Source organism: Aplidium turbinatum, chromosome 13, assembly GCF_918807975.1.
Source record: "Aplidium turbinatum chromosome 13, kaAplTurb1.1, whole genome shotgun sequence".
NCBI classification, from domain to species: Eukaryota; Metazoa; Chordata; class Ascidiacea; order Aplousobranchia; family Polyclinidae; genus Aplidium; species Aplidium turbinatum.
Genome location: NC_137484.1, coordinates 18,361,692 through 18,377,782, shown reverse-complemented (window position 1 = coordinate 18,377,782; position 16,091 = coordinate 18,361,692). Strand labels below are relative to the sequence as shown.

Genomic DNA, 16,091 nt, shown 5'->3' with positions numbered 1-16,091 from the left:
ATAAATGAATCCTTGGCAGACCTGAAAAGACTACCCTAGGATAACAAACAAATTACACAACTAGCTAGAGTTAACTAGACAGGCATAACCTTGCACCAAGCAAAGGTATGTTTTATAAATGATGTCTAAAACGTTTTCTGCCTAGACTGGATAAAGTGCAGGCCTTACTTATTAGAAGAAATGGTGTATTGAAAACGACAATAATAAAACAAAACAAACAGTTGCTTACCGAATTCTTACATATTCCCTAGTCACTCCAAATCTCCAGTTCTCCAGATTTATAAAACAATGACCACTCCAGTCCATGCCAAAACGTAAAAAGAAAGATCAACTAGCAAAAATTGTTAATGCATGGCCGGGTCACTCAAGCATGAAAATAGAATGGAGCAGAGATACAACAATAATATTAAATGGGCGGGGAATCGTTTCTAACATCAGACCCTCATCGTTACGTACAGCATTTAAGAATATGCTTCTCCCACTGGTGCACAGAGTGCCAATAGCAAAATTGACATTACTCTCAACACCTCCATCAGAATAATCACCGGCTGCCTGCGTTCCAACTGCATAAGGTAAATCACGTAGCCTACGTAGGCTAGTTTAGTTTTACAAGCTACCGATATGTCACGAGATGATCACCTCCTCAACCAGATTGTCTTAAACCAATGCTTAAACTCGCACTTCCAAAGGCCCCAGCGGTTAAAATCATGCAGAAGCCTTTTTTCCCCGCTGTGCTGCAGCTATCTGCAACTCCAACTTCTAAATTCCCAAAGTTTAGATCAGTGAATGTGTAGGACCCGTGATGAATGTTCGTTGTTTTCAAACTTGTATAAAATGTTTTTTTCCTATAATATTTGCGTTTCTTAAAAAACTCACTTGTTGTAAACAAAGATAATTGATAAATCGTTTTCTACCAGACAACATAACCGCAGCCTTTCACCAGTGGTTCTGTTCAACAGCGATTGATGGCTCAATTTTCTACGCTTTAGCAATACGTTACCTTATGACGTCAAATCGCTGATTTCATCAGCGATAACTTTCAAGAAATAGCGTCAGTTTCAAGTTGCTGTGAAGTAACAACTATTCAATATCTCCGCAGTTCACCTCTATGACGATATCTTAACATGAGTTCTACAACTTCGTTGAGTTCTACAACATGAGTTTACTACATAAGTTCTACTTGAGTTCCACTACAACATGAGTTTACTACATAAGTTCTACTTGAGTTCCACTACAACATGAGTTCTACTGCATGAGTTCTACTGCATTAGTTCTACTTGAGTTCCACTACAACATGAGTTCTACACTTTGTTGTTCTACAATCGCAAACATATTGTTGGAATTTGTAAATTTTAAATTACGTAATCCCCTGGCTTTTCTTTTATTTTGAAAGTGCTTTATTTTGGCCTACCTCCACACAAACAAATTTTGCCATAATATAATAAAAGATAAGTTACTATAAGATAACAAATAACATATAATTCTTATATCCAAATTCAAAACTCTATTTATTCTAAATAACGCTAGTTCAAAAATTGGTGTTCTATTCTGCAATGAGACTCATTTTGTTACCTCTATGTCATCGAAGTATAGTCACGCCAGCAGCGGTTCTGCTGTCATCAGGGGATTAATAAACATTTAATAATAAAAAAAAACTAGAACCCCTGCAAATGAAAAGAAGTCGAGAGAACCATTCACAGTCTTTCCCAATACCAATACACCACCTGGAGCTGAACTACAGTAAGTAGGGCCTTGCCGACTCACCATCTTGTGCATGTGACTCAGTTTTTAAGACTTCATACCACATTATCTACCAATGCCCTGTATACGGACCCCAGAATAGATAAGTGGACCTAACAACGCTCGATAAATACACAATAGGCCTACATTGGCTGCTGTGACTGTATATAACAAGGAGACCTGCGGCAGCCTCAAAGGAAAGAAGAATACGTACGACATGGTCTTGTTTTGACGTAATTGATGCAGCAGCATCACGTAGGCCGAGATGACGTAGACCTACTGCATAGAGGCCAAAACATAGCCTACATCATCATCAATATGTTCCTTCCTCGTGAAGAGGGTTAGATACCATGCGCCATTGTTCTCGATCATGAGCTGTTCGAACAGCATTTTCATAACTTAATTTTGTCCACTTAGTGATGTTTGTTGTCCAAATCATTCTTGGTCTGCCTTTGTTTCTTTTACCGTTTATCTTCCCCTCTATTAATGATCTTTGTAACGAGTTTTGCCTAACTGTGTGTCCGAAGTACTTCAATTTTCTTATTTTGACTATTTATAAGAGAATTTTGCTTGAGTTGAATTTGGATAATACTTTATCGCAGGGCTTCCCAAACTGGGGGTCGCGACCCCTCAAGGGGTCGCAGAGAGCATGTCAATTTTACCCAAAGTACTGTATATTAACACTTCTGTGCAAGTTATTAACTGTAACCAAACACGTTGAGAGTAACGCACCCAGTACGCGTATTTCCGCAAATTGGTGTTGTAAAACGGAATCGGAAATCAAAACCCTTCTATTGCAATGTGAAGTAAGATGGCTTTCAAAAGTTGAAGCTAAGAAGGTTATTAGTGTTGAAAATTGAACTCGTGATTTTTCTAACGAACAAATGCAGACTTTGCCCACCATTTTCGCAATGACATCTGGTTCTTGAAATTAAGCTGTTTACCAGATTTTCTTAAAAAACTGAACGAATTTAATTTGTCCCTCCATAGAGAAAACATCTATGTTTTTACGTTTGTTTTACATTGAAATCAAAAATTAAAGCGTTCATCAACACATTAAACGTCTGGAAACAAGAAGTTGAAAATTATTCATTTGAAATGTTCTCATTTACTGAATTTTTGGTTAACAAAATGATGTGAAATCAAATCTTATTAAGCTTTTGGTTATTAAACGTTTGTCAAATCTGTTGACAGTTTCAGAAGTATTTTTTTCCAGAATTGGGCAATGCCAAATTATATTGAATCCAAAACCTTTTTGCAACGTAAAGAAAAGTAGCTAACCGAGCACTTCTCTCAGGAAGAAATTACTGATCTATCATTTGACTTAAAGTTTAAATTTAGTGGAAATTTATAAATTTTGTGCAAAAAACCATAACATTATTATTGCACTGTCAATCTAATTGTTCACAGAAGATATACAATATAATGATGAGAGAAGTAGACCTATGCACAAATATATTTATTTTTATTGATGTTTCAAGGAAGTTAGCCTACACGTCTTCATACTCCCCCAGACAGCAAAATTGGTCATTTTTACATTGATTCAACGTCTGCAGACGCTTAGAATTAGACTATAGCAAGGTAAAAGATAACACGTTGAATGCACAGTGTATAGGGTAGGGCAGGCTTATAAATGATGGTGGAGAAGCTTCACTCGAAGTAGTTTTTCTTAAAAGGGTAGTACTTGTGATTGATACACCTGAAACACAAAAAATAAAAGGGTCAATTGTACAATGAACAGACATTGCTCACTACAGTACATGCAATGAAAGAGGAAAAACAACTTATATGTTTTTACATGGTTGCTGGCTTGCTGCTGAGGACATTCATTTCGCGATGCAAAATTCGGCTTTTTTGCCCACTCTGAAAGGGTCAGCTCTCACTTCGACTACTTTTTATTATAAACGTAATGATAAGGCATAACATAACACTATAAACGTGTTTTTAACAAAAATACTTCAAATGGTAAAGCAAATTTCCTACTTCCATATATAGTCTATAAAATGTAGCCTACAACATCTTGCAAATCGACAAAAATATAATCCTTCTGATGTGGTGCTGTAGGCTGTTAACCAAAAGTGTAAGCAATTTCGCACCCTCTCATCTAAATTTCCTTGGATTTTGGGCCTAAAATAAGTTGCCAACTATTGCATTTAGCCTACTGTTCAGTAGGCCTATATAAATAATCTTGACCATAACATTGGTGCACGTAGACTTATGTGGGCTGCTGGAAATGGCCTATCCCACACTTTTAATGTTTGAACACGGCTACTTACGGATTTATAGCACAAACTCTAAAGGTGATACTGAGTCCCAAAAGTGTGGCCATATCCTTTTGAGATAAAGTGAAGTCAAATACCTAATTTGCAAAACAAAGTTGTACAACTTTATTTACTAAACAAACAAAAATGATACATTTGAAACAAATTTCAAACGTTTTCGACATCACATGATGTCCTCTTCAGAAATAATATATGGTAATTTTATTTATATCTAAACAAAATACAACTGTTAGATATTAAGTTTATCAACAGAAAAAAGCAATGCAGTTTTTTTTTTCTGTAAAGGCTGTAATAAATTGAAATATGTTAAATTAAATGTGATTAAGTTGCTTGACTTCGTATGCCTACGGTGCAACAAGACAAACTTTGTACCAAAGCTCTATTACTATAGCGACCACTTCAAGTACTAAGTACTACTCTAAGTACTATAGCGACTACTTTAACCATTAGTCAGGTTCACTATGTCAAAAAAAAAGAGTTTCGTTCAAATTTTTTGGAGATTAGCAAACCTATACATTTTCGGAAAGCTTAGACCATGAGGAATCCGAAAAACGTTGATTACATTTGCAGAGATGTCCGCTTGGCCGCCATTTTGAACTTTCAAAATGGCCGCCGAAAAATATATATTTTGATATATCTCGGCTTCTAATAAACTTAGAAACTTTATCAAACATGCTAATTCCATATTTTAAGGGTCAAGAAATCCATTGGAAGCATACCTAGATACCAAGCATTAACCACTTTGCAATTATCCGCCATATTGGTTTTCAAAATGGCCGCCGAAATTATATTTCGTTACATTACTACTTACTAGTTGAGATATAGACTTCATTCAACAATAACATGCTAGTACTAAGTTATGTTGACTAAGAAATTCATTAGAAGCAAGCCTGCACGCCACTGTCATATTTTGGACAAACATTTTCCAACAGCTGCTGTCCTGAGTCTTATTTCCAGCATTACAGTCAACGTCATTTTCGCAGTCTATCCCACACAGGCACAAGTCGGTGCAGGTCAAGTTGTTCCTTCGACACGAACATCTCTGGGTTGAGCAGTTGGTTTTGCATTGGCATCGGTCTAGCTCAGGGGTCACCAACCTTTTTTGCATGCGGGCCACTTTGGCACTAAGGAAAGCTGTGGCGGGCCGCACTAATAAAATGTTAGGTAGGTTGACTCTTATGCTAGAAAAGAACGCATTTCGTACCCAGATTGGCTTCCTTGCCTTCCTGTCCGCTTAATCTAAATCTTCAACTAGGCCTACCAGGTGTAAACCTGGATACGACAAACAAAAAAATCAGCATATTCATCGCCAAGCAAAAGTGGAGTTGTCACTTCGCTTCACAAAAGATATCTTGCAATTAACAATTTCAGTAAACAAGGAAATGTTTGACACATCGCAATATAGGCAACAATAGTGACCTGCAAACATATCAGCGAAAAATGAGCTCCAATAACAGGGAAAAAGAAACTAGGCACCATGAAACAAACGCTTGTCGAAATCACCGAAAAATCGTAATTCTTGAACAGTCTTCCTAAAAAAGCAATGAGCTGGTTTTCATCCTTTTTGTGAGAGTCTATAACACCGTCTTTCTTTGATTATTGTCAACTGTCACTTGCGGTGCTTATCAGCGTGTCAAGAATTGTTGACAACATTTTGGAGGACTTGCTTCGGCAGTACATGCTTCGGCAATACTAAAATTGGAACGATACAGAGAAGATTAGCATGGCCCCTGCGCAAGGATGACACGCAAAATCGTGAAGCGTTCCATATTTCTTTAAAAAAAAAAAACATTTTGCAGTAGCCTACTAAGCTAAATATTTTCATAATACAATCAGAAAAAGTCCTTAAATGTATATATAATATTTTGCCAATTTATTATAAATTGAGTTGGCACACCGACCTAATTTTTCAACAAAAACTTGCATAAAGAGAACACTGCTCGTGAAACACAATAGCGGTGAAACGCATGACATTTGCAAACATAAAATAAGCAACCCTATGCTCACAGACAATTTTGAAATTCGAAAACAGACGTTTTAATCAACCACTGGGACAGTGTGGCTGGACATCGCATTGGAATAACTTTAAGCAACCCCCACCTAGAACTATAATCTGATTGGTCGGTTGGTGGAATCGTATGCAAAGCGAAAATATGCTTCCCAGAAAGTATTTTTGCCTTCGTGCTCATTAACTCCTCAAGAAAAGTATTTTTGGTTATACTTGTACGCTGATACCTTCCGCGGGCCGCAGCGATACAGCGTGGCGGGCCGCATGCGGCCCGCGGGCCGCCATTTGGTGACCCCTGGTCTAGCTGAATAATGGCTTGTGGTGCAGGTAGAATCTTTGTGGTGATAGGTGAAATCCCACTTTCATGCTGATGGTAGCCATGCCGAAGTGGATCAAGGAGCTGTTGCCACATGACAGTGGCTTGGCACCAGACACGACTCTGAACTCGCACGCTTTCAACGTGCTCCTCTAATCATTAGAGCATTAGAGTCTAATGCACCAATTGTTGGAGGAAAGTTTCGATTCTCCGCCAAGTTCTTGCAAAACAGGTGCCATCTCAGTTCTGGATTGTTGTTTATGTGGACACCCTTCGGGCAGTACATCGTGCAGACAAAGCTGCCAGCATTTCTTTAACATTCGGAGATAGTGTGCTCTCCTCAGGTAAGTGTATTAGTGCACTGATTGTTTCCATTCCTGCCTTCACGTACTGTTGGAATCACTTGGTTTTATCCAATCCTGAGAATCTGCCAACATTATCAGCTCCACTGAAAGTATGGAATACCTACGGGTAATGCTTTTGCCTTCTCTTGTCCTACAGCTCTCCATATTGGTGCGATCACCAGTGTACCTGATAGCAGAGATGTAGGCTACGTATACGCCGCAAATTCTACGCCGCATACTTGCGACGTAGACTTTTTGTTTGCGCTAACGCTTGCGGCCACATTTTTTTGGATAGTTTGCGCTTGAGGCTACGCCGTAAAGTTTTCGCGGTTTTTTAGCGCATAGCGTCAACGCATACTTTTTAATGTAGCCTATTTTTTTCTCTACAACACGCCAATACCTTCCAGCGCTGCAGTTGAAAGACTTTTTTCAATGGACAAAGGCATATTGGAACCAAAACACAGCAAAATGTTAGATGAACACTTTCAGATGGTTGTGTTTCTTTGTGGAAATTCAAAATAAAACTTGTTTGTTTCGAGTGGTTTATACCGTGTGAATGTTTGGCACCTAGCAAACAAAATTAGTTTACGCTAGTGTAGGCCTATGCGCTGACGTTGACGCCGCCAACTTTTTTTACAAGTTGCGTTGACGCATACGGCGTATGTTTGTTCGAACGTTTGCGTTTACGCTGACGGCGTCAATATTTTTTTGTATGCGCGTACATCACTGCCTAATAGCATGGAAATGGACGAGTGTTTGCAGAGTTGGTCGTAGTTTGCAACAGCAAGGACAAGAAAGTCTGTGGCCAGACTGAAGAAGACTAACTGCGCACCAAGACTCCGCTGTGATGCTGCGAGGCAGATCATCAAGGTGTCAGCTTCTTCGTGATTGTTCACTTCAAACGTGATGTTTGAAGATTGCTTCTTGTGTGGCCTGACGCTGAAGTTATCACCAGCTTTGAAGAATGCTTGTTGTACCCGATTACTTCTTCAGCAAGATACTGTGTCAAATCTGCTTTCGTTTGGTCATGGGACGGGAGCCTACTCAGTGGTATATGTGCTTGATTCTGGTGTCATCCATGATTTGGTATTAGACGGGATCTTTGTCTTTTCGTCGTCTTGCTCTAGTTTTCTGTTTCAAAGAGTCAGACTTGTACGTGTCGAACACCAGAATAATCTCGTCAAACTCTGCTGTCAACGTCATGAGCTTGTCATTGAAGTGTTGGCTAAGATCTTTGACTGTCGTGATGGCTCCGTATTCTTTGTCATCTTCTGGACGACCACCATGCTATTGACAATGGCAATTTTCTGACTCATGTGCGATGCCGATGGTAACAGTTCTGCATTAGCAGTGTCAACTCTCTGTCCACCCGATGCTGGTTCATGCGCATCATGCTCTGTTCCATCAGTTTCAACCAGATGCTGCAGGCAATGGATGAGCTTTGATTTATCAGTGCATGGTAGAACTGATCCATCTGGAGCGAATAGTGCTCTCGGTGTGAGGGTGAACTCATAGTTACTGATAGCGTTCTTCTAGTCAATGTCCCGGCTTGATCTGGATAGGACCATGAAGCTCCCTTAGGAATCTTTTGTTTCTTTCAGATCGACCGACTGGTCACGAACCTTAACTGTTTCCTACTTGTTTCTTGACATCTACATGGGGCTGTTCTGCTTCTTAACTGGTGCCCATAAGCTGACATTACCATTAATGCGTTCTGCAGCATACTCTTTGTAGAGCTGTTGTCCCTGCTCATCGATGGTCAGGATCTGTTTGACATTTTCTTGTGGAACACATACGTGTGTGATGAAGTTATACAACTCATCACCTTCAACTGCGAATGGATTTCCGTGACTCAGTACGGTAGCTTTTATCTTGTCAACAGCTCCATGCTCTTTCCTGACTAAGTTGGCTGGTTGTACTTCAGGGTGACTTTTTTTTAGAAGAAGTGTCTCCAAACTGCTCTTTGAACTTTTCTCAGAGGCGCGACACCTTTGGTGCAGCCAGGAAAAACCATTGCCGGGCATTCGTGTTGTTAGAAATGCCAATTAGTCCAGAGCGGACTTTCATCATCTTGTTGAACTGCTCTCATGCACGATCTGCACCAATGGACACAAATGGGATCTCACCCTTGCTAACAGACACATTGCCTTCTTGAAGTTCTCACCAAGTCTTTGGGTGGTTGATCTTCAGGTCATGCATATCTGCAATATACCGTGGCCAAATGCGCTTGTACTTTATCCGATCTAGGACTTATTCAGTTCCTCACCAACTTGCAAATGGAGATTGAGATCTGCATTCCGGGATACCTCGACAAAGAATAAGATCGTTTCCAGACGGTGAACATAGTTCATCATTGACTTAAACATCGCATTAGAGGACTTTTCCGTTTCCCATGCTTTCGATTGCTGCATCACATCTTAATCTATGAGGATTTGTTCCAGATGGTCATGAGCAGTCGAGATGGATTCAAGAGTAATGTTTCTGTTATCATATAACGATGTGCATTGTACATGCCTCCTGGACCTTATCTGCTGATCTTGAGCAGATAATCTTCAGATGTGGCTTCTCTGTGAAAAACTGATCCCAGGCCAGTTTTTAAAAATCTATGCAAGTGTGGATGTGTGCACGAAGAGTTTTCTTGTAGTGCGCACACTTGAGAATTTGTCTTGTGATCGCAGATCTATACACATCGGCTTCGATCCAGGCATCATCAACCCCAGAGTTCTCTATGGAAGTTCCGAGAGCTCTTAGTGCAGCCTATCACAGCATGCAGCTCACCCAGTCTGGAAACAATTTCTCTTTTCAGGTCGACCCGTGCGTCTAGCAACTATACTGCCTTTTCGTAGAGGGCCATGTCGAAGGCTATCACAGTTGGGTACCCCTGACCAACGACTAACGTCTTCTGCTTGGATACTTGTAGAATCACAGTCAGCATAGTAGGCCACTCGTGAGCAACTTCAGGTAGCAGGGGCAGTGCACCAACGTGAGTGAGTGGTTGGCAAGATGAGATGAGTGACTTGTATCCTGCCCATCCGGGGATCTTGGTCTGTTCATCATTTTCTCTTGCTCTGGACAAAGTAGATGATGTGACCCACCCTAACTGGGTCAGTTCATTTGACTGAGCAACACCTGTTGTGTTGGCCTCAAACACCTGTTGTGTTGTTGTGTTGGCTCTGTTGTCAAGTTCTGGTTTTGGCTTGGCACATGGCTGAACGTGCACATGATATGGAAGGATTGATAAGTTCTTACCTGCAGTAAGTTCGAGCTTTGGTGCGATTAGTTCTCCTGGAACATTTACTTTCTGATGCACTGCAGTGATTGTTCCATGTGTGGTGCCTTTCCAGTACGCGGACAACAAATACGAATAAATGCTTTTTCATTTCACTATTTTCATTTTTTATACTTAATTACGGACAAATACGACGTAACACTGTATATAAGTAGTAATGTAACGAAATATAATTTCGGCGGCCATTTCGAAAACCAATATGGCGGATAATTGCAAAGTAGTTAACGCTTGGTATCTAGGTATGCTTCTAATGGATTTCTTCACCCTTAAAATATGGAATTAGCATGTTTGATAAAGTTTCTAAGTTTATTAGGAGCCGAGATATATCAAAATATATATTTTGCGGCGGCCATTTTAAAAATTCAAAATGGTGGCCATGGGGACATCTCTGCAAATGTAATCAACGTTTTTCGGATTCCTCATGGTCTAAGCTTTCCGAAAATGTATAGGTTTGCTAATCTCCAAAAATTTTGAACGAAATTACATAACGAACCTGACTATATTGTCTCAATGCAATTTGTCAACAAAACAATTTTCAGAAAGCCACTGTTGTTGCTTTTCTAAATCAACAAAGTATTCAAAAAATTTATCCTTACAATAATGAATGCATACTACAAATACTTACCTCGGAATGTAACGAATAGATATGACTAATTGACTATACAGTATAATCTACCTAACTCGACACCTAAGAGGGAATGGAAAAAGCCAATAAGTTAGGCAAAAATTTCGAGTTAAGCAATTCGTGAAATTTCCATTGTTTTCCAAACCGTTCACACTGTTTGTTTGTATGCCATCTATGTAAGATAGAAAAAAATTTAGAGAATGAGATTTGGATGAAGTCGTGAAAACATTGTAAAAAACAAACCGTTTCTCAAATTTCATACTCCGAATTACGTAATTATGTGGTGATACGGGAAAGAATAAAACTATATTCGATTATATCTTGATTATTATATATTTGATGAATCAAAGTCGTCTTTCTTCAGGTGCTTTTTTATTGCTTTTTTCTCTTTCCCTTTTATGCCTTGTGACAAAATCGTATACTTTTCTTCGAAAGTTCTCTATTTCAGCTCAAAATTTTCTAGACATTGTCGAAAATTGAAGTTCGTAGAGTTCGTATAGGCTGACGTTACATTAACGTAAACAGGTTTCACATATAAGCAAATTAAAACTTGCAATTTCACAGCTTGGAAAAAGAAAGTAACAAATTTTTCAAGGATTGCCACAAGTCCTTCGAAAGTGCAGAATGACGTTTAGTCTGGCATCGAAATCGTCCACTTGAAGAAAACGAAATTTATTTTGTAGGTGTTACAATATTAGTGTCGAGTTAGACGAAACGTTGATTTATCCGATGTCGATTTAGCTGAGCCGGTTATATACAAAATCATATACTGTTATACCGTGCCAGAAAAAAAAATTTCGAGTTATGCAAAACGTTAAGTTAGACAGTGTCGAGTTAGATTAATTTTGTTCTACCTCAAACACATAAATAAGTTTTTATTTCTTAAATTTAATCCAATTGAATTATTCATAAGAATGAATATAAAGAACAAAACAATGTTGAGAGAAAGAAGTTTGTTTCGGTTGTTGTTCGAATAGCCCACATGAAATTGAATTTCAAAACAGCCAGGAAGCAGCGAAAAACTCCAAGCTCCAGCAGTTGTCGAGTCAGCTGCTGGACAAAGTATAGGCTAATAATAAATGCAATAGATTGAGTTTCGCTTTAGCAGCATGATCGTTTCTTACTTCACAATGCAGATATTAACGATCTGTTTTAGCCTGATGCTACGAGTTTGCTGTGGTAATAGCGATATGCAACAGCTTTCGGAACACAGTTCCCTAGTCATGTGCTATGACGAAAAGCTTCAGGCTAAAATAGATAGATAGTATCTACTGGTACATTGTGAAGAAAGTAGTAAATGTTCGCTAGGCTGCTACAATATAGCTATAGCCTATTGACATTTTACAACAAACCTGAAAGTTCGATTTGATTCTGCTTGGTGTAACACTTTTAGGAATAACAACAAGTCCTCTTTGAACAGCCAACCTTAATAGAACTTGAGCTGGAGTTTTTCCAATTTTTGTCGCTATTTCAACTATTTTATGATCTTCAAGTACAATGGGGTCTTCATTTCCTGCCCTAAAAGAATAAAGTTTTTCGTTAAACTTATAGTTTTACCACATAGTGTCATCACTAGAGATATTACCTAAACGTTTTTACAGCTAGTAGTTAAATCAAAGTTATCAATTTTTCTGATGTATCTTACCATGGACGATATGGAGACCCGAATGGGCTGTGAGCAGTGACAACGATGTCGTTATTTTTGCAAAATTTGATAAGATCTTCTTGAACGAGATATGGATGAACTTCTATTTGATTCACCACTGGCTTGACTGAACATTCTTTCATAATTCGAGTTAGTTGATATTGATTGAAATTGGAGACGCCAATATCTCGAACCAGGCCTTCTTTTTGCAATTCCTCCATGGCCTAAATTGTGGTTAAATTTATAGCCTAAGTGGCCACCTTTTTTCATTTCAACTGCAGTAAACATGCCTGTTACATTTATTTCTTTTTGGCATGTAGTCTACTGTTGGTCGTAGGAGACTGTAGGCTATCTGTAAGAATGTTCATTTTGAATCATTTAATGAAATCACATGAATCGGGTTTACTTCAATCAAACAAGTCGTTTGTAGTTAAGATATTGTCAAAAAAAGGATAGGCTAGTTGTGACTGTGAGAGCCTATAATATTTGACTTTAGACTTGTTAGCTTATAGAGTCTAAATATTGACCTTTGTTAAGGGGATAAATAAAACTAATACTACCAACTAACAAGCATCCAGTTCAATTGTATAAATAATTAATTAAAGTAGGCTATGCTATGATAAAGGAAATGTTTTCCGCAAATACTTTCCAGGTATCCACATAATCGCTGTCATCAGGTATGTACTCCCCGTTTTGATTCATGGGATGTAGATTCCCGTTGTTCTGAAAAATCAAAATCCCCAAAACAAACTAGTGAATATTTATCAAATCGAACAATACAAAAGATTTGCTAGACTTTCAAGTTAGTGAACTTGTAAAACATAACATTTGAGTTGCTGGGCTTCGTGTGGCTATGGTTAAAAAAAGATGAAGAAGAAGAAAAAAGAAAATGAAAAAGAAAATAACTTTCTGTGATAGTTCATTCCAAACTTCATATTGGCCTACACATTTAATGAGGTAATTAAAAATTTATAGGCCTAATATTTGTATTCGTTACCATGAATTAAAAAATAGCAGTATATCAAATCATGTAAAGCGTTCATACACACCACAAAGCCCACAGGCCAATGAATCAGGTAGAGGTCAAAATAGTCCAATTGCATTTTCTTAAGGGTGCGTACAAGAGCTGGCTTCACATCCTTAACCGCGTGATAGGTACACCATAGCTGTACAATAATTTCAACTTGCTTGAAAAGGTTAGCAATCGCTTAGTTATTGCATATTTCGTTTTAGGCTATACAGTTGACGATGACAATCAGGCCCGGATTTAGGGGGGCAGAGGGTGCAGGTGCCCGGGGCCCCCCTACGTGGAAAAAATGTGATTTTGTGTTATTATTATTTTTTTCTTTCAGCCTATGAAGTTTCTGCAAAATGCTGTGCAGTGCAGTGCTGGATTAATGCTACTGTAGACGTAGAGGTAGTTTTTCGTGCCGTAGGCGCGAAAAATTTTTTGCGCAGGAGCCCCCGGATCTAAAAGTGCCCCAGGCCTCCCCATCAGCTAAATCCGGTCCTAACGACAATATTCGAATGACATAACATAACTTTCTATAATCTATATTATATAGCCTAACATAATGATAATAACTATGGCCACAATAACCGGCTGTTTTCGCGCTTGATCTGGGTTATTTTCAGGGCTGTGCAGTCTGGAAAAAAATATACGACTACGACTCCTCGATTTAAAACTGGCCGAACCCGGACACGAGGCTCCGACACCACCACTGCGACTCCACAACCTTGACAGGGCTGTGAAAATGGGGCAAAAAAATATACACCTCCAAATACGCCAAAATTCCTCCGACTCCACAGCCTTGGTTATTTTCTTACTAGACCATTTCACTTATTAAATGTTTCAGCTGAGCGCGTTGTTAAGACGTTCAAAACGACGTCTGCATGACGATATGATGAGAACATCTAAACGCCGTTCAAAGAACGTCGGTTTGACACCTCTCCAGAACACACGGCTGTGTTTCAACAAAGACACTTAATGGCAAGCCAGAATGAAGGTAATAGCAAAGCTGACCCAAAGTCGACCTGTCTATTCGCTGCTTCCAGCTCGGTTGCATCTGTGATCGCAGTAAGCCTACTGTATGATATTGATGTGGAAACGACGCAAGAATAAAAAAAATGATTAAAAATACGCATCGATAACACGCTACTGTGTGTAGCAAAGTAAAATTTCTAAAAATATGCCCAAAGTTAGACACGAACTTGCTTTCGGTTCATTTTATTTAAATATTCTTCAATCAGTTAGCATGGGCAGGACAAACAAACCTTAGAAATGAAAAACAAATAGGCTATCTACCTTGTTCGTTATGAAAATGTCTTTTCGCCTCACTGTTCCATCATTGATTTTAGTTTGAATGCCATTTCCAACTTCTTCCTGATTTCTATATATCTCAGCACCATCAATATGACGATATCCACAAGAGATAGCTTCCTCAACAGCTGCCTGGGCTTCACCAGGTTTTGTCTGCAATATAAAAAAACAATCAAGATGATCAGATCAGAAGCGGATATAGAATAAAAAATGGGGAGGGGTTGCAGAATATCAGGCAAGCAAAAATTGTAATAGAAAATATACCTCATGACAGTTGAGATCCGAAAAAGTAAATAGTAACCCATGGTAGGGGGTCTAGGGGGCTTGCCCCAGAAAACTTTGACAAATTTATCCGGTTCTGTTTTTTGCGTATTTTATGGCTTAAAATATACATGTTTTGCACCAGGCGAATCTTTATAATACAAGTTTCGTGAAATTAAAATGACATTTCTGTAAATTTGGAGTCGGTTTGGTGTAAAACTGAAGTTGAATGATTTTTTAGGATCACAAAAGAACTTCAGTAATTTATGGAAACCGATTAATCAAATTGTAAATTTCTGGAGGGACTCGGATTGCGGCAGTTCGCCATCCACCTGGTCTCTTCGACAAGTGTAGGCGGTGACGTTTTTAATGCATTCGCTTCATTGATTCACGTTGGGAAATTGAGGCTAATCCGTTTACTTAAGTCAGAATATAGAACTATATCAATGTAAGAGCGAAAAATAGATAAGTTGCATTTTTTTCTCCTTTTTCGGAAGGGACGTGGGAAAATTTCATCCTCCTACATCCTTTACTGGCAAGTGTTCGTTAATTTGAAGTAATCTAGCCTTACTGCGTTCGAAAATAAAACAAAAATGTTTAATTCAATCATAGGCTGCAGTGTTAAAGGTGCACTACTGGATGTAGCGTGCGGTTGGCCTAATTTGTTTCTTTGAACATAACGTGCTGCAACAAACTATTAAGCTGTATATAAAACTTACATTAAATGTTCCTAGTCCCAGTGCTGGTATTTTTCGTCCACTATTGAGTGCCAAAGTTGCCAGAGACATTGTTGCAAAATATACTTCAACTAGCAAAAATATAAAAACTCGATCTAAAATAACTTATAAGTTACATTACAAGTTAACTCAAACTCAATTTACATTTAACCATAGCGATAAATTAAGCTTACAGTAGTTTCAAACTTTCAGAGAATGACATAATCAAGGCCTTAGGCGTAGTTACAGCCCTCCCCCTCCCAAGGCCAGTGCAACCACGTAGGACTACCATGGTTGTCGTAGGCTACATTTATAAAGCCAGCCCACCCCGATGCAAAGCGCGTAGGACTAGGATACCATGGCGTCCAGCGGTAGCCTGCATTATTAGTAGCCAAAGTTGTTCGTATTTTTGTTTGTTTGGAGTTTGGTGCCGGCAGTGACGTAGCCTAATTGGAGGTAAGGGGAGTATCTGTTCCCGATAAGATCCGGCTTTTGATTTTTCGGATTTTCATGAAACCTGAAAAAATTTAATTCAATTTCAGGAA

At 38.8% G+C, this 16,091-nt stretch overlaps 1 protein-coding gene and 1 non-coding gene across 2 annotated transcripts; one reads left to right on the top strand and one right to left on the bottom strand.

Moving 5' to 3' along the window:
- Positions 1–2,649: 2,649 nt before the first annotated feature.
- LOC145782588 (aldo-keto reductase family 1 member B1-like) lies at positions 2,650–15,658 on the bottom strand. The gene is made up of 8 exons (XM_082594401.1): positions 15,550–15,658; positions 14,555–14,722; positions 13,299–13,415; positions 12,895–12,972; positions 12,250–12,473; positions 11,957–12,122; positions 4,017–4,099; positions 2,650–3,439 (listed from the first exon to the last, which is right to left on the bottom strand). The coding sequence occupies exons 1-8, from the start codon at positions 15,616–15,618 to the stop codon at positions 3,391–3,393; spliced, it is 954 nt and encodes a 317-aa protein (XP_082450527.1). The 5' UTR covers positions 15,619–15,658; the 3' UTR covers positions 2,650–3,390.
- Positions 5,695–5,797, top strand: LOC145782639 (U6 spliceosomal RNA). Its single transcript, XR_014290867.1, has one exon. It is a non-coding gene; the product is annotated as a U6 spliceosomal RNA (small nuclear RNA).
- Positions 15,659–16,091: the final 433 nt, after the last annotated feature.